The sequence below is a fragment of the Episyrphus balteatus genome, chromosome 1 (assembly GCF_945859705.1).
Source record: "Episyrphus balteatus chromosome 1, idEpiBalt1.1, whole genome shotgun sequence".
NCBI lineage: Eukaryota > Metazoa > Arthropoda > Insecta > Diptera > Syrphidae > Episyrphus > Episyrphus balteatus.
This window is the reverse complement of record NC_079134.1, coordinates 122,623,659-122,643,109: the sequence shown is the minus strand read 5'-3', so window position 1 is coordinate 122,643,109 and position 19,451 is coordinate 122,623,659. Positions and strand designations below refer to the sequence as shown.

The window sequence follows — 19,451 nt, the reverse complement described above, 5'->3', positions numbered from 1 at the left end:
AAAAATTAAAAATCTGTCAAATCGCATGCGAATAAATTTTTCCATTTTAAATGGAGATTTTAAATTTAATGGAGACTGAATAAATTGTCAATTTTTGCAAACGAGACAGATCGAGATGGGTTTGAGACAGTGGCGTACGTTGAGTCACCGGGGCCCCAGGGCAAGACTAAATTTTGGGGCCCCTTTGATATTTGGGGGCCCCTTAGATACAAAAAGAAAAAGTACGTATGCGCCATAAATTTTTTTTTGTATGGCTTATTTATTTTTAGGTTTATTTACTTACTTAAAATGTCTATCATAAAAGTAGTAAATACTTGTACTAGGGGCCCCCAAAATTAAATATTTAGAGACCCCTAAAATAAAAATTTGTTTAGCTTAGAATTGATAGTTCTTGGGGCCTCTGTTCTGAAGTAATATGTACACATTGGATTTTCCATCATCAAACATAGCCCCAAAAATAATTTTTCAAAATATAAAATAATTTTTTTTGGAGCCAAGAATTAATAGGTATTGGGGCCTCTGTTCTGAAGTAATATTCGGAATGCCACCAATAACGTAATGTTTTTACTTTAAGCCCTGATGTATTTATGTTGGGGCCCCTGAATTGATATTTAATTTTCCATTTGATTGTTTTGAACCACTGAAGTAATAGCTTTTGAGGATCCTCAAATTATATTTGTCATGCCATCAGAAAATTTGATGAATATTTTTGGGCCCCCAAATTAATATTTGATTGCCTCTCAACTAACGGGGTTCCTGAAAAATTATTTTTTGGGACCCTTCATATAATATTTTTGGAGCCCCGAAGTCATATTTTTTGGGGCTATTTAATTTTATTAATCCATCAACAAATGTAATTTAATTAAAAAAACAATTTCTTTAATTAATTTTTTTTTGACGCCCTGAAGTAAAGGCTTTTGGGGCCCCATGGCCTGAAGTTGTTTGCTTATGTATTGGCTTGAAGTTATATTTGGTATGCCATTAACAAAACTTTTTTTGCTTTTTTGGGGTCCCTAATGTATTATTTGTGGTTGCAAAGATTTTTCAAGTAATATTTTTTGGGTCCCTAAGATAAAATTATAATTTTTCTTTTAAAAAAGCCTTTTTTTAAATCAATATATATTGTGTGGCTACTACCAATGCATTATACATTAGACTGAATTACATAATTTGTTTCCCTTGTATCCGAAGTCATTCAAATACATTTTAATTTACTTCGTAACTCAATTTATGCTAAGAGTTTCCTTCTCTGCATTGTCTTCAGTGGGGGCCCTGGGGTCGGTGGGGGGCCCTGGGGCACCGCCCCGCTTGCCCCAAGGAAGTGTACGCCCCTGGTTTGAGAGTAAGTCACTACAAAGTTTGAACTCTGAAGCTACAATTCATATTTGAATAGATAGACAATCTGACGGAAACGACAAAAAAAAATTGCTTTACATTTGAATGTTGCCTCGAGTTTTGCTGTTTTGCGTGAATCCTTAACGTTCGTATAGCGGACGCCCTTAATATATTCTGAATAAATGAAAATGAAAATATTGATCTACTCAAAATTGTCCATATAAAATATCAAAAAAAAAACCTTGATAAACACAGAATAGAATGAGAACATACATTTACATAACAAATGACATCTTTTCAAAATATTATCCACCATAGATATAAATTCAGTACTATTTTCTTCTTTTTTTTTCAAAACCAATCTGATAAAAGTGGCGACAGAAAGACGCGACACCACCACTATTCGCTGCCGCCTTTTACGTCAGAAGTTGTGTTGTATAAAAAAGAGCTCACAAAGGAATCTACGTTTTTGTTGAAACTTCAAAAAGAAAATAATGAAAAATAATTTCCTTGGTGGATAACACTATGATGTCATAATGAGTTGACATAGCTTCGCCCGCCGCAATGGACCTTCTGAAAGAGAATAGTTAAAGGCACCCACCACCAAAGTCTAGGGGCAATTGATTTTGTGTCTTCTTGGAAAGATTTTCTTTTTGCATTAGGCAAATATAGCTATAAGTGGAAATGGTGACACATTAGGGATTTAATGTTTCAGCTCAGCAGACTGATTTAGTTGACAGATATAAAGCCGTAAGCTGAAACATAATGCGTGTGGGAAGTAAAAGATCACAAGAGTCCATTAAGAAATAAAACTCATTTACAATATTTACGGTGAGCATCAATTTAATGTCGTCTTAAGGAGATGATGATTTTTTGACGTGATAACGTCTTATGAATCGATGAACCATGGCAGCCACCACAAAAAAGTGACGCCATTTTCTTTCGTTCCACTTGAAATTTTTCGCAGTGCGGCAAAAATTTCAATTCAAAATTAAAAATAAACTATTAGAGATACAAATATCTTTTATAGCTTATGTGAAAGATAATAACCTGAAGCTTAATACAAATGAAGGATTTTTGAAATTTCCGTCATTTAATAGGGTAAATAGGGGTAAAACAAAATTGCAAAAAATTGGCTATTTTCTATACGCGACATTGTAAAGAGTTGAATTATTTTTTTAATCGATAGATACATTTATTGCAAGACTGACAATGGTATTGAAAAAAATTCTAAAAAATGTCAAAAACAAGTAATAAATGGTTTTCTAAAACTAAAACATGAGGTAGACCTTTGAAGAAGTAGTGATTATAGGCAGGGAAAATTTTGGTTGACAATTTTAAAAACGTCATTCGAAAGATAACAAAAAAAGGGGTCTAATACAGATTTTTTTAAAGTCTCTGCGTTTCGAAATATGAATTTTTTAAAAACACCTACTTATTTTGGGGTATTTTTGGGTGAGTTTTTTTTTTCTAATTTTTCGTAGAGTAAAAAAAATCTCAAACTTATGAAACATGTAGTCTATGACCGTGCGCATATATGTGCAAAAAATTGGTATTTTAAATGATTTTTGACCGAATAACGGTAAAAACAAGTTTTTTTGTCCCAAGTTTTTTGACCGTTTTTAACGGTTTTTTATTTTTATCTTTTTTTCAACAGATAAATTAATGAAATTTATATTGTAGATAGATAATAGACAGGACTATATCTGTGCGAAATTTCAATCAATTTCGTAAACATAATTTTTAGATAACGGTAAAATAAAGTTCTATTTTTCAACAGGTTATATTTATGATCTAGAGCTGATACAAATTTGATTTAACTTTATTTAAAATCCTGATGATATTACCTTTCATTTGATATATCACACATAACTAGACACTCACTAAAAGCTACACAATGTTAAATTAAAAAACTTGCGAAATACTTCAAAACACCTGTGTAGATCTGTTGATCATGAACAGCCACCAGTGTGGAAAGTACTGTAATCTCAGTTTTCAATTTTGACATGGTTGGCCTTAAAAAATTCTAACTTTTTTTTCTAGGCATCGCAGAAATAAGATTGAAACGTCATTTGAAAGGTGAAATAATGAGCTTTCACATGATATAAATTTGTTTATAGGTTGTCATTTGAAAAAATTGATTCAATAGGGTGAGAAGATAAAATTATATGTTTTTTTTTGTTTGCTTTTTTTGATGAAAATTAATCGAGTTCAAAAAATTCTAGCTCTTTTTGTAGATGTCTAATAGATATGATCGATGTATATATTCTGAGCTAAAGCAATAAGCGTTCAAGTGGTATAAAAATTATTATAGGTGGATGGATTTTTGGGTGATGGAAGAGATTTTTTCACTTTTTTCATAAGAAATGATTGTTTTTAATAAATTATTTTAATACTTTTTGCGCATTGTAAAAACTTAAAAATGGTTTTATTATTTAGAAGAAATATTTGGAATTTTTTTGTAAGCTTTTAAAATAAAAAAATTAATATAATGAGAAAGAAAAAAAACAAATTTTTTTTAGCTTTTTCTTGTAAATTATTATTGTTTGAAATAAATAAACGATTCAATTGACCCATTTTAAACAGAAGCACACAATCTGTTTTCATACTACGTTATCACGTAAAATCATAGTCCGTAAACCGGCTTTACAGACAACCACTTTTTTTTTAATGCAATGGTATTTGATGACAATGTTGCCAAGTTTAATAAGATTAACTTTATTTAATAAAATGTAAAAAAAATGTATTTCTCTTATAAACAAGTTTATAAGTGGTTACAAAGAGTTCTAGAATTCAAATCTATCAAACAAGCGAGTATTTTTGAGAACTCTAAGAATCGAATTGAACTTCAGTTCATTTAGTTTTTTTGGAGTGTCTAAACATCAGGGCTCCAAAAGTTACAAAACTGATTCATAAATCAACAATTCTACAAAAATTTGGTTCTCTGCGATCGACCTTGACTTTAAAGATAACAATTCCTTGCCAATTCTCAATAACTCCACTTGGCTATTTATTTAATATTTTGTGCCAGATGTTATTGATTTTATTTTTATTCATACAACATTATGTTTTTGAAGGACCATACTTTTTATGCACACGAAGTTTTATCACTTTTTGACTAATGAATAATAAACATAAGGCCAGTTAGTATAGTCAAACTGTTACATCTATATCTCCTCGAAGGTCATGTGTAATATTACACAACAGAATGAAGATTTTTTTTTTTTGGTTCAATGCGAAATATTGACACTATAGGGAATAACTATCCAAGCGAAGTATCTACGTGTTTTCCTTGAATTTTCTTAATGAATTCTGAAAATTTTATTACACCATAAAGGAAAATTTCAGCATGAACAAAGATGAGAAATGATGCAGAAACTTTTATTCATTCTCTCTTTTCGTGTGGGGGAAAAATTATGTACGAACGAAATATATTTACAAAAATCTTCAGAGTCCACTTAATGTTTTCTGGTAGGTGGTTGTATAGATACTGTATACTTGTGAAGGTTTTTATTGAATAATAAAAGAAAAACAATAACAATCGAAGAGCGCGGAAAAATTATACTAAGAGAAATCACGTAAAGGTCATTTACTTATTAAGAAGTTTCAGATACTTTTAGCATAGACATGAAAAGGCTAAGTAAATAATAATAATTTATTAATGTAAAACTCATCATATAAAAAAGAAAATGTTAAAGTACTTCAGAGTACAAAACAGAAGAAATTTTATAAAATATAAAAAAAGATGAGAAGTTTTTTTGTCTCTATATTCATTCACTCAGATTCACAGTTAAATTCAATAGATTTATGTTGTATTTTTTTTTGTTTTACGGATGTCCCCCAACTCAAGATTTGATAAGGATGCTTTTCTGAGAATATCTGGTCAATTAAACAAGCGGAAAAAAATTAGGAAATAAAACAAACTGTATTTCCCTTAAAAATTGTCGTACTGGAATTTAAAAAAAAGCTCCAATTTCTGGTTTTGAGATCATACGATGAAAATTTTTTAACTTAACCACTATATGGATAGGATAACTTGTTCTATCAGCTTAAAATTTTTTATTTTTTTTCTTTAATGAGAAAAAATTGTTAGCCAAAATTTGAAAAATCTCAACAAAATTGAAATTTTTGTTTTTGATCCCTTAATTTTTTTCTACCAATGCAGTGTATGAAATTTAAGGTTGCGAAGATGCGTCAAGAGTCAATTATATATTAACTCATCATTTTTATTACAATACAAGTTAGATAAAAAATGTTATAGAAAAAACACAAACAAAGAATTTTACTTTTATCTTAAAAATGAGGCAGGTACCTAATCACTTTTTGCTGTCGTGAGCGCGGTTTAAAAATTTTAACACTTGAAATGTATCACGATTAAATCTAAGAAAATAAAATAGAATACAAATTTTAAAAAATTACATATAGGTTTTGCTACACTTTAGAGAAAATTTAAAAAAAAAATTGACAGAAATTTTCGAACAGCACTGTAATTTTTGTGAATTTATAGATATTTAATTATTTATTGGCAAAATACTTAAAAAATGGAAAAATATAAAAATAAATTTTACTTGTGGGGAATTCCATCGTCACCGGTGGAATACTTGTACAAAGAATTCAATGTTTAACTATGAGATTATTTATAAACTGTACAATTTTTACATAGAACTTGTTAATTAATTGAACTTTGAAAAAAAAGTACCAACATTAATTTTTTTAATACACAGAACTTTTTCTTCTGTAACGGGTAGGACAACAAAATATAGTTAATATTGATGTAGGGTATCTTTTTTTTTTTTAATTCCCGCGCCTCTTTTCCTTCGCCTTCGGTTTCTATCATAGAAACTGAGAAAAGTTAAAAAAAAAAAAAACAAATAGAAAATAAAACAACATAACCCCAAAAGGGTTGTCCTCGCTGAAAAAGAGTGCATGCACAAGGAAAGATATTTATATTACCTGCAACTTTGGTTAATTAACTTATTCGGTCAAGCCAAAAGTGTAGTAGATATGGACCAATACACGTTTTTCAAAATGGTGGATTTCGCCAGGTGGTTGGCGTCCCGAAAACCAGGACTTAAGCTTTTCTAATACCCTTGTTTCAGATTTGTAAAAGTCAGCCGTCCTGTATTTTGTTCCACAAAATGCCTGTTTTTTTTTACTAACTTTCCTGCACTTAGATTAAAGTTTTCATATCAATAACTTTCAACTTTTCGCATGACTTTCAAAAATATACCAAATTATTGGAAATTTGATGGTCTGTAACTTTTACTGTTTAAAAAATTATGTAACTGATACCGGGAATGATAAAATCTTAAAAAAACCGAAAAAAAATAAATTAAAACAACATAACCTCAAAACTATAGCTCAGAAAAATAATGTACTACAAAGAAAAAGATAATTAAATTTCCAATAACTTTATTCCGATAACCATTTCTATAGGACCCATAGTTTTGGAGATATAGAGCGATTCGCGTTTTCCAAAATGGCGGCTTTCGCCAGGGGAGTGCCGTCCCGAAAACCAGGACTTAAGCTTTTCTAATACCGCTCTTTCAGATTTGAAAAATTCAGCCGTCCTGTATTTCGTTCCACGAAAAAGTCTATCTTTCCTGTACTAAAAATTAACAAAAATGTTTTAATAGTCAAGAGTGTTGAGAAAAAAATAATTCAATAATTCATACATAAAATTAGGTATAAAGACATTAAATGAGAAAAAATCAGTAAACATTAAACATAAATACAAACAAAGTTTATGAGCGTGGTGCACTGATTTTTAGTATTTTTTTCAGACTAGTTTTATTAATATTAAAATCAAACAGATTAGTATTTAAATTTACAAGCTAACACATGCGAGTTAAGGGCACATGCATACCATAATTAGTACGGTGTTGGGGTAATTTTATTAAATCTAAGCTACGAAAGTTATAAGCACCTCTCTGGTAGTTAAAATTAATAGAATTAAGCAGATCAGGCCCATCAATTACACCCGTTATAAGTTGATGAATAAATACAAGGTCGTTATTAACTCTCCTTTGAGACAAGGTTTAGATCTGCAGTAGGTTGATTTAAACCGTTCTTTCTACACCAAATAGCAAATCTATCAAGATCATCTTGCAAGGATATGCGGTCATTCACAGAGCTTATGCTTTTGTAAATTTTCATATCATCTGCGAAAATAAGAATTTCACTCTTACGTAAACATAACGGTACGTCATTAATAGCTAAGATAAAAAGAAGAGGTCCCAGGTGACTACCTTGCGGGACGCCCGAGTTGGCAATGAAGGATTTTGAGAAGGTCCCTCTGAATTTCACCTGATATGACCTATTTTTAAGGTAAGAAGAAATCCAAGTGATAAAACTGATAGGAAAACCAAACATTTTTAATTTAAACTTTATGATGTCATGAGAAAGTTGATCAAAAGCCTTAAAATAGTCTGTATAAATGCAGTCGAGTTCCTGTCCACTTTCTAAAGCGAAGGTGCAATTTTGCAAAAATGAAAGTAGATTCGTAACTGTTGATCTTTTTTGCATGAAACCATGTTGTTGATTGATTACAAATAATATTTCTACAGTAGAATGTTAAACTATCACAAATAACTTGCTCAAAAAGCTTTGGAATACATGAAAGTTTAGATATTGGCCTATAGTTAGTTATATGGGCTTTATCTCCCTTTTTAAAAACAGGAGTAATATATGCGCTTTTCCATATGTTTGGAAATATACCCGATTTAAGAGATAATACGAAAATGTGTTGAAGAGAGGGAGAGCTAAAACGGATCTACAATTTTTCAAAACTTTTGAAGGGATTCCATCAGGTCCCAGAGAGCAATCATCATGAAGAAGTGAAAGACAGTGTGAGATCTTATCGAGCTCAACTGGAATACTCAATAGTACTTGTTAAGATATTATTGTTATAACTAAAGTTGACTGGATAGCCGTCAGACTTCTTTTTTAAATTTACGAATTTCCAAAAACTTTTAGGGTCTTGTTTGATAGAAATTAGAAATCTCCATCGACTTAAGATATTCTGCATATGCATGGTATAAAAAGACAAGGTATGATCATTAGAGCCGCCATCTTACAAAATGGGGTAATAAGGTTTTGACGTTTGGCATTTGGCAAAGTCAAAAGCAACAACAATGTCCAAGACAAATTTGTTTACAACAACAATTTCAACTCATCAAAAAGAGAAATGTATAAATCATGATTTTCGGGGGACATATTTTTCAAATAATTTTTCCATGCTTTATTTCTTTTATTTCGGAGAATTTTAAGTTCTTTGGTATACCATGAATGTCTGTGAATTTATTTAAAACTTCTTTTTTTCGAGGTTAACTTTTTCTTGAAATGCCCTTGTCTTATCTGGATTAATGAAGTGAACTAGAACTCTAGAGCGCAGTTTAAATTCACTTGGATTTAAGGAGTTTGGATTTAAATTATCGGATTTAAGTTTGTATTTAAGTATGCATTTGGATTTATTTATAAGTTTTGTCTCACACCCAGGTGTGTTTTTAGATCTTTTTAGCATCGAAGTTACGCTTTACTGTTAGTAGGTATCAATAACACAATATATCTACGATTTTAAAACCCGTTTAGGTTTTTTAACGTGATATACGACTTATTACTTTGGCAACAATGTTGAAGTAAAACGCTGTTCATTCATGAGACTGACGCTTTGGTACAGTAATATTTTGAATGAAAAACAACTGCGTTATCAAGATAGACCACAATTTTAGCTTGATTTGCTAACAATTCAATAACAACTAAGGTCATATTCTATTTTGTTGTAAAGGTACATAGTGTTCTATTTTTAATTCACTATCTTTCCTAATGAAAAGTAAAATTCAATCAAAGAAACAAAAAACAAGGCATCAAATAGTATTGTGGCCATATTGACAATGGCATTTGAGAAAATAAAATTGCAAAAATTCAAAACCATTCATTGTTTGACTATTTACTTGAATAACCTTATTCAAATTTTGACAGCAATTTCAAAAGATACAAAGTGTACAAAATGACAAAAACATGAAAAAGAAACTTAAGTTCAAACACATTGTGAACTTCTTTCATTCTTCAGAAAAAAGGTGTTGTGGCTTTAAATTAAAAAAAAAAAGGAAAACAAAAAACAACCCTGAAGCTTAAAAAATAAGCTGATTTCTTGAAAACAAAATAATAAGTTTTAAGCTTCAAGTGGTTTTCTACTTATTGCGTATTACAAACAAGTTATTCAATTGAGTGTATCAAATAAAGTACAATCGACCAATTTAACACAGCTCCACAAAAGTTTTTCATTTATTTTTTTTGTTGTTGTTGCCGGGGCTGTACAAAAAAAAATCCCACAAAAGCAACCTTAACTCATTTTTCGCTAAGAACTTTGTGTGTGTCAATTTGGTAATCTACACTCTTCTTTGCGTTAGGACTTATTTTTCGCTTTCAAAAGGATTATGTTCAAAAGAAAAAAAAAATTAGATATCCTCATCAGGTGCAGATTCAAAAAAAAAAAAGTATTCGATAAAGGACCCTATATCGTTTGCCAAAACCAATAAAGAGGACATTATTCGGTATAGCCCGATTGAAACGAAAATTCAAATCGAAATTCGGGCAAAAAAAAAGTCTAAAGGAAACGTTTTCTATTATCCCAAGTGCGTTCCAGTGTGAATCCTTAATCCCAATAAGTATAAAGACATGCCCACGTTCATAATAACAAGAGCTATACATGGACTTCTTGTTTGCCATGTAAATTTAAGTTGATAGAGGTCAAACCATATGCGGCCTTAGAGAATTGGTGTTTGTTTTTAATTTCCCCTCTCGAGTCCTTTTATTATTTGTTTTTTAAATTTTTCTTTCTCGTGCAAAAATATTTTTTTTTTTTAATTTACATAAAAATGAATGTATGTAGGTGTTATTAAATCTGAGTTTCTAATGGTTGTGGACGAGGAGGGCAGGTTGACGAAATATATGTATGTTTCCCAAACATTCAAGTGAATGATTCAAACTGTGATTCTTTCCGGAATATATTTGAGCTCGATATACATATAATTCAGGAGTGGATTGAGTTATGGTGATAAAGTAACGTTTTTGGCAAGGCTCATAGAGTCTATTTGCCATATGGAAAATCCAGCAATGTGTTGGATTGGGCGAGTTACGTAGGTCAGAAAAAATTAATAGTGAGAAGTGAAGAAGGAAGTAAAAATATCGTTCCATTTTACCAATGTCAAAAGTTTTCCAACAATCAATGATGATGATGGCCTCTCGTGTAACTTGTATAGACTGCAAACTGCACATGCACAGGTTTTTTTTTGTACCTAAATTAATTTCACAAACACCAGACACACAAACACACAATCTCTACCAGGATATGGAATTTTAAATCATTTGACTCGTTGCAATTATATTTTTTTTGAATTGATGTATTTTTTATTAAGTTATGCAATATTCAAGAATTTAAGGGAAATTGTTTGATTTCAGAAATAGATATATCTATGCTAGTATGCTCTTTTATGTGTGACTGGTTCAGATATCACAACATGCTGACAAACTTGTCAATGATTGTTTATGCATTTTAAATTATTTTTAAGCATTGATTGTTGTTGAAATTGTTGAAAATAGCAATTTTTTATATTTTAATTAATGCATGAAAGAAATTGATTTATTTTCTTGTCTAGAACATCAAAGTTTATAAAGTCTAAATTGTTTACGAGCTTTAATATATACAGTATCTGTATTTTAATTAAGGTACACTACACATGATTTTCGAACATGAGATATGCATATTTTCTGGGCCTTCCAAATCAATTGAAAAATTAGGATTTCAAAAATATCGTATCTAAAAATCTTATTCAAAAAAGAGTTTTGTATAAATTTTATTTTAACTTTGACTCAGAGATGACGTTTATATTCGAGAAAATTCATGACTTTCGAAAATGGCTCTTCTTTAGTTGCTGCTATTTTAAGTACCAGTGAACATTTTGTATTTAGACATTCATAACAGGAAACATTGGTTATTACTGACGGTTTTTGTAAATTGTTTTATCATTTATCCTTATAAATAACGTTTAAAATAAAATCTACAAGAAGATACTCCTTGCGTTAGGAACAATTATAATAATTTATTAATCGTAATAAATGCAAAGGTACTTGGTCAATGAGTTATTGTATCTTTTGAAATTCTACCAAATTTGTATACCTAATCATTCATACAACCAGCCATAGCCGTATTTAGGGGGGGGGGGGTTTTGGGTGTTTAAGCATCCCCGAAATTTTTATTCAGAAAATCAAAAGATACCTATATTATAAACATATACAAGTCTAATATGTGCAGCACTAAATGATTTGTTTTTGTATTTTAGTGATTTGATTACCTATATGAAAATCTTCCTTAAAATCACTAACAAATTTTGCATGGTTGCAGAAGCTGTCGATGAAGTTTGTATAAAGGAAAACAAAAATTGTTTGGTCCATTACAAAGAGTTTTTATCTCTTTGACCATTTCCTTAAGCACTATGTTAACACCTTAAAATGCTCTTTTAAGAACCCTTTAAATACCACAAGTACTTATGCAGGGTTTTTGGTGCCGAGACTAAACTATGCTTTTCAAAGGGTTTTTGTGGCCGAACTCGAATCCAAAGACGGACTTATTCGATCACATCTCTTTTTTGAAATATTACCCTTAAATCTATTTAAATCTTTCAGACATCTTTTCTACTGTCCGAGATATCTTCAGTTGCTTATTACCCACTTTTGTTCTATGTTTACCTTGAATCCAGTATGTAAGCGAAAATAAATGTATCGATTTATTCAGAGACTGTAGTTCTTCTCAATATTCTTGTTTTTTGATCCCCTTTAATAAAAAAAATAGTAGGGTGTCGCTGCAATACTCGGTTTTATATAAATAGCATTTTTAAATGGTGCGATTATACTTTTGCAAAGCACTGTATTTACAACATTTCGTTATTCTTTTGTTTCAAATTATAAAATTAAACAATTTCAGTTCATTGTTAAATTTCAAAGTGAAGTATAACACTGGTCAACAAAATTAAACATCTTTTTTGTTACAGAAACCAGGGTTCTATAGGTTTTTTGTGTGCTGAGCTCGAAACCGAAGTCAGAAAAATTCGATCACATCACGATTTTGAGATATTCCCGTTAGAAAATCGAAAATGCCGCTTTTTACCAGTTTTCAGGGTTATTTTTTAGCGTTTACTTATTTTTTTTTTTAAATTGAATTTGTGACAGTTTCTAAAAGAATTAAGTTTTGTCTCTCTAAATCCGTTTAAATCTTTTAAATATCTATTTTCTTCCTCGAGAAATCATAACTTGAAATCTAAGTGTTTGGGGCATCTCATATTTATTTGCTTTTAATAGCAAATATCGAATAGTTCTGTACCAATCGCTTTCAAATTTTGACACAATTCTTTTAGAAACTGTTACAAATTTAATTTAAAAAAAAAATAAGTAAACGCTAAAAAATAACTTTGAAAACTGGTAAAAATCGGCATTTTCGATTTTCTAACGGGAATATCTCCAAAACGTGATGTGATAGAATTTTTCTGACTTCGGATTCGAGCTCAGCCTATAGAAAAGTATAAACCTTGTTGACCAGTGTAATTAGCTCATGTCAAACAACTTGGATTATTTAATTTTTATTTTTATTTTTTGGTTTTTAAGTATTGCTAATTTCATTTAGAACTCAATAGGTAAAATGAACCTGTCAATTTTCTGCTACAAAAATTCAGTGCAAGAACAAGTCCATTTTTCAATGTTTTATATATTAAATTGTACGAAATAATTTTTTTTATAAAGCCTTAGAATGGTTAAAATTTGTTTCTTAAAAAAAATTTTTTTGCTCGCTAACGCTCGCAATTTATATCAACCAACTTATCAATCTTTCACTACAAAACTAGAGATGCCGCTGAATATTCGGCCATTTTTAAATTCGTTTACCGTAAGCAGGGCTTTTTTAAACTTTTAACTACGAATTCCTCTCCTAAAAAATACTTAAAAAGGATATTGGCAAATTTTTCGCTTCTACACAGTTCAAATGACTATTTGATTTAGCGGGATTTAGAATCGACTGCAGTTACATATAGTTGATACAAAGTATTGTGATTTCTAAAAAAAAATTTTGTTTGGCCTGAGCTAACCCCCCCCCCCCCCCCCCCCCCCGAAATAAAATCCTAGCTACGGCTATGCAACCAGCAGAAAACTTTGAACAGAAAAATCCAAATCAATTATGTATTTCTGAAAACAATCGAGGTCTTTTCCAATGTCAAGGGTGGGACAGAAAAAAGAAGTGAAAATACAGTCGAATAAGGTGAAAAAAGGGGTAAACCTTTTTAATAGAAATTTTTTTTGCTCAATACCTTCGTTTTGGCATTCTGTAACATACCTCAAATCTAGAAAAATCTCATCTCCGCAAGTCGCGATTTTGAAGGTCAAAGCGCGAAATGGGGTTTTTCAAAATTAGAAAAAAAAAGCCGATGCTATTATACAGGGTGTCCCAAAAGTAATGGATCAAACGAAGTATGCTGATAGGGGATCCTAAGGGCTCTCAGAATTTGGTAACTTGTTCATCCCAAATCCTTACGGTTTTCGATTTAATGCAATTCTTGTGAAATTTCGAAAAATCCTTACTTGGCAACAGTATTTTGCTTCCTGCGCCCATTATTGATTTTTGTTTTTTTACAATTCTTTTACTAAAACATTGACAAATAATTAGGAACAATTAATTCAAAAAAATATTTTTTATTTCATGAGCCATTTCGCTGCAAATTAACTAACAGTTTCAAGTTTTATAAAAAATCAATTTCTAACTTTTATTTGAGAGCAACACCCCAAAAAAAATTTGTACGGTGTGAGAATGGTTTATTATTTTAAAAAGTCGCCCTGTTATTGTAGTTTTCAAAAATGTATAAAAGTTTCCAAAGTTGCAATTAGATCGTAAATTATTACACTTTTAGTTCAACAAAACAGGGTTTTTCAGAGCAAATATACAAACAAAAATAGAGGCTTTTGTTCAAAGAAAAATAAACAAATAACAGTTCGAGAAAATGTGTATATTTTTGGTTGTTTTTTGTTCTGAAAAACCTAGTTTTGTTGAATTAAAATTGTAATAATTTACGATCTAACTGCAACTTTGGAAATTTTTATACATTTTTGAAAACTACAATAACAGGGAGACTTTTTAAAATAATAAACCATTCTCACACCGTACACATTTTTTTTGGGGTGTTGCTCTCAAATAAAAGTTAGAAATTGATTTTTTATAAAACTTGAAACTGTTAGTTAATTTGCAGCGAAATGGCTCATGAAATAAAAAATATTTTTCTGAATTAATTGTTCCTAATTATTTGTCAATGTTTTAGTAAAAGAATTGTAAAAAACAAAAATCAATAATGGGCGCAGGAAGCAAAATACTGTTGCCAAGTAGGGATTTTTCGAAATTTCACAAGAATTGCATTAAATCGAAAACCCTAAGGATTTGGGATGAACAAGTTACCAAATTCTGAGAGCCCTTAAGATCCCCTATCAGCATACTTCGTTTGATCCATTACTTTTGGGACACCCTGTATACACATATGATACATGATTTCAAGGTACTTTTTAATGCTGATTCCAAAATCAAGGCAATCTGACATCTCTGAAAAAAGTTATACCTGTTTTTCATCTGTCAACGCATATTATTATAACAGTTGCTAACTTACTACCAAAAAACCCTTAAAAATTATGGTAGAGGAACCAAATTTTGCATGAAGGTTCAGAGGTGTCAGATTGCCTTGATTTTAGATTTTTTGGAATCAGCATTAAAAATCTAGGTATTCCTTTCTCTATGAATCAGGGTCGTGAAAAATCTTTTTTTTAATGCATTTTCTCTCCATTCCCAAATAAAAAAATGATATTGCAAATACCTATGTAAAACATTTTCTGTATTAAAAAAATCGAATGCAAAATGTTTGCGATACATATTTTTTTTTTTAATTCCTCGAATTTCTTACAATTTTGACTTCTTGGCCTTATATTAGATATAATCAGAATTGTAAGAAACTTGTAGAATATTAGAAAAAAATATTTAATGGAAACATAATGTACCGCATTTTATTTATCGCAAATAATTTTTTTATTTGGAATATCATTTTTTGAATGCAAAATATTTGTTTATACAAAAAAAAAAAAATGTTTGTAATGGAAATATTTTGTATGCAATACAATTTTTGTAGTGCAAATATTATTTATTTGCAATAGAATGTTACTTTTATAAAAATAGGTATTTTCATTTGTACCTAATAATTTTTTTTTCATAGAAATTTTCAATTTATAATGCATTTCTTTCTTTGATATCTATTTTTACAACGCTGTCTCAGATTTTCAAATTAAGTTTAGATTTTTTTTTCATTTCTAATTGTTAATCCTTCTCTTTCTTTACTCTAAAAATCTTAACTACCAACTAACTTCAAATAGTTCAAATGTATTCAATTGAACTGCAATTAAGTTAAGAAACAGCTTTTGTTAACTTAAATTATGATTCAATAAGGTCTTTATCAAAGCAACATTTTTACAATTTGGTGTTTTGTTTGACTGCAATACAATTTTGTTTTTATCATAACTACATTTGCTAAACAACATGTCAAACAAATTGCAACAAAGTTAAAAGTTGCATACAAATATGCAAATTGCTTATCAATTTTTGTGGCAAACAAATAAATTATAAAGAACATATAAGAATGTCTTACATCCAAAATGCTGTGGTTTTTTAAAAATTTGTTTTTGTACCTTTGTGCACAAAGAATTTTATCACTGCACGCGTTGCAAAATTCACCACATTATGCATAATCATTCTTTAAATTTTTCAGACAATGTTGCAACTGATAAAAAAATTCTTTTTTCGCAATGGTTTATCAAAACTGCATGCTTTAATATAATGCATTTGAAAAGTTTTGTGGTCGATTCTTTTTGTATAAAAGCAAAGTATTTTTGCTGAATTAAAGCACTTGTCTTCGAAAGTCTTTTCTTTAGACATATTTATTAACAGTTTCTTTTAAACTAAAGTTTATAAAAATGTCCAAAATGGCAGACAAAAAGAATCTACTTCTCCTTCTCGATCGTCCAACTGAGCCTGTTTTCATGGAAAAAGGTACTTCCAAGTCCGCTGTTTTTGATGTTCCTGATAAGTTCCTTACCGATCGCTATCGACCAATTGGAAATGAAGTTCAAAGTCGTTTCGGAGAAAAGGCTGAACAAAGGATTCCGGTGAAGGACATCAGCGTCCCAGATTTGAGAATACCAATGTCCTTGGGTCGTCGTGAACAATTTTCTTTGTTCATTCCGCGTCATCGTCGCATTGCTGGAAGATTAATCGATATCTTTTTGGGTGTTCGCTCTCTTGATGATCTTCAAAGTATTGCCGCCTATGCTAGAGATCGCATAAACGCATACCTTTTTAACTATGCTCTCTCTGTGGCCTTACTTCATCGTCCTGATACTAAAGGCTTGAATCTTCCATCATTCGCCGAGACCTTCCCGGAGAAGTATGTGGATTCCATGGTATTTACCCAACTTCGTGAAGAAGCCACTGTTGTCCCCGAAGGATCTCGTATGCCAATCATCATTCCCAAAGACTACACTGCATCGGATTTGGATGAGGAACATCGCTTATGGTACTTCCGTGAAGATATGGGTATCAATCTTCATCATTGGCATTGGCATTTGGTTTATCCATTCGAAGCTTCCGATCGTTCAATCGTAGCCAAAGATCGTCGTGGAGAACTTTTCTATTACATGCATCAACAGATTATAGGTCGCTACAATTTGGAACGATTCAGTAATAATATGTCGCGAGTTAAACGTTTGAATAACTTGCGTGAACCTATTGGTGAAGGTTATTTCCCAAAGATGGACTCACTCGTTTCCAGTCGGGCTTGGCCACCACGTTTTGCCAATACTGTCATGGTGGATCTTGATCGTGAACTTGATCAAATTAAAATGGATGTAAATGACTTGGAACGCTGGCGAGATAGATTCTATGAAGCTATTCATCAAGGATTCGTTGTGGATGTAAGTTAAAATGCATTCAAAAGAAGTGTGAAGATAAAAATTTTGTTTTGTTTTTAGGAATCTGGTAACCGAATCAATCTCGATGAGACTCGAGGTATTGATATCCTTGGAAACATGATGGAATCATCAATTCTGTCTCCAAATCGTCAACTCTATGGAGATCTTCACAATATGGGTCATGTTTTTATATCTTATGCTCATGATCCTGATCATCGGTTTTTGGAATCGTTCGGTGTTATAGGAGATTCGGCTACAGCTATGAGGGATCCAGCATTTTACAAATGGCATGCATTTGTCGATGATGTTTTCCAAGAGCATAAGGAATCCTTACCACCATACAATCAGAATCAATTGAATTACAGGGACATATCTATTACGGGTGTTAAAGTGGATAATGAGGATAGAGGAACTAATAACCTCCAAACATTCTGGCAACAATCTGATATTGACTTTTCTCGTGGTCTTGATTTTGTTCCAAGAGGAAATGTCTTTGCCAGGGTTACCCACTTGCAACACACTCCATTTAGCTATACCATCAATGTGAACAATGCAGGTGGAGCTCAACGTTTCGGAACCGTTCGTATATTCTTGGGACCGAAAAATGATGAGCGTGGACAACCTATGCTCTTGAGGGATCAACGTTTGTTGATGATTGAATTGGATAAGTTCGTTGTTGCATGTAAGTATAAAAGCATTGCCATAAACTTTTTTCGTTAAAAATGGATTTTTTTTAGTACAACCTGGTCAAAATACCCTTCGTCGTCGTTCAACTGAATCTAGTGTGACTATTCCCTTTGAAAGAACCTTCCGTAACTTGGATAGTAATCGGCCAGCTGCTGGCACTCCGGAAGAACTTGAATTTAACTTTTGTGGTTGTGGTTGGCCGCAGCACATGCTTATTCCGAAAGGTAGACCTGAGGGTCTTCGTTGTGAATTGTTTGTTATGATTTCGAACTTTGATGATGACCGGGTAAGCAATTAGTTTTTTTTTAACAAAAATCAATCCATGCTAAAACGTTTAATTTAATAGGTTGACCAAGATTTAGTTGGAACTTGCAGTGATGCCTCCAGCTTCTGTGGTGTTCGTGATCGTCTTTATCCAGATCGTCGGCCAATGGGATTCCCATTCGATCGTCTTCCACCAACTGGAGCCGATAGGCTCTCTAGTTTCCTGACTCCCAACATGAGGACTATTGATGTTTCCATCACCCATACTGACCGCACTACCGTTCGGAAGTAAATCTCAAAAACCTAAGCATTTGACCTTTCACGCCTTAAGCTTGTTTTTCTAACATTTATACTTGATTTTTGTTTGATTTTTACCACAAGCAAATCATATGTACTATTTACGTGATTGAAATAAATGAAACCTTAGTAGAATCAAAAGAGACAGTTTTGTGGTCTGGTGTATTGATTAAACTTTTCGTATATTGTTAATTTTATTTTGTGTATGTTTGTAGTATCCACTTAATAGCTCCTCCGTGCTGCTTAAACACTTGTGGCTTAGTTTCATTAATTTTGTGTGGAACATTAAGGACGAATTCCTATTTCGCTGATTACTATCGAGGTGTTGACAATTATTGCAAACTTGGAATTCTCTGGTGTATTTGGTGTTGGCTCTGAAACGCAATATAGAAAACAAGGTAAACCTTTAAAACGTTTCCCCTAGTGGCGAACAAATCTAACAAAACCCACAAGAACTGGAGCCGGCATTGGGTTTAATTGTCTTATATGCGAATGCGAATGATTGACATATGTTTGGGTGAGTACAGGGAGATTAAATATATGTATTTTGGTTCAATATCGCATGACATAAAATGGCCTTTAATTGTCAAGTGTGGTGACATCAAATGTTAAGTATCCAGACGTGACTAAAATCTACATCGGATGTGCTAGTAAAATTAATACCTTAAAAGTCACATGTATTCTTTATTTTTATAAAACATTTCAAAAGTTGTCTCAAAATAAAAATAGATTTTGCAAAGAGCTGAGAAAAAAATAAGGTATATCTACGCATCATATTTGGAAATGTAAAGGCCACGAGTTATCAAAATGCTAAGACACTAATATAT

At 31.3% G+C, this 19,451-nt stretch overlaps 2 protein-coding genes across 3 annotated transcripts in view; one reads left to right on the top strand and one right to left on the bottom strand.

Moving 5' to 3' along the window:
* LOC129906674 (putative sodium-coupled neutral amino acid transporter 11) overlaps nucleotides 1–19,451 on the bottom strand; it is a 125,137-nt gene that overhangs the window by 72,133 nt on the left and 33,553 nt on the right. The window lies entirely within an intron of this gene.
* On the top strand, nucleotides 16,304–18,765 carry LOC129906672 (phenoloxidase 2-like). Its single transcript, XM_055982546.1, has 4 exons — nucleotides 16,304–17,379; nucleotides 17,437–18,058; nucleotides 18,114–18,349; nucleotides 18,410–18,765. Exons 1-4 carry the CDS (start codon nucleotides 16,384–16,386, stop codon nucleotides 18,617–18,619), a joined length of 2,064 nt encoding a protein of 687 aa, XP_055838521.1. The 5' UTR covers nucleotides 16,304–16,383; the 3' UTR covers nucleotides 18,620–18,765.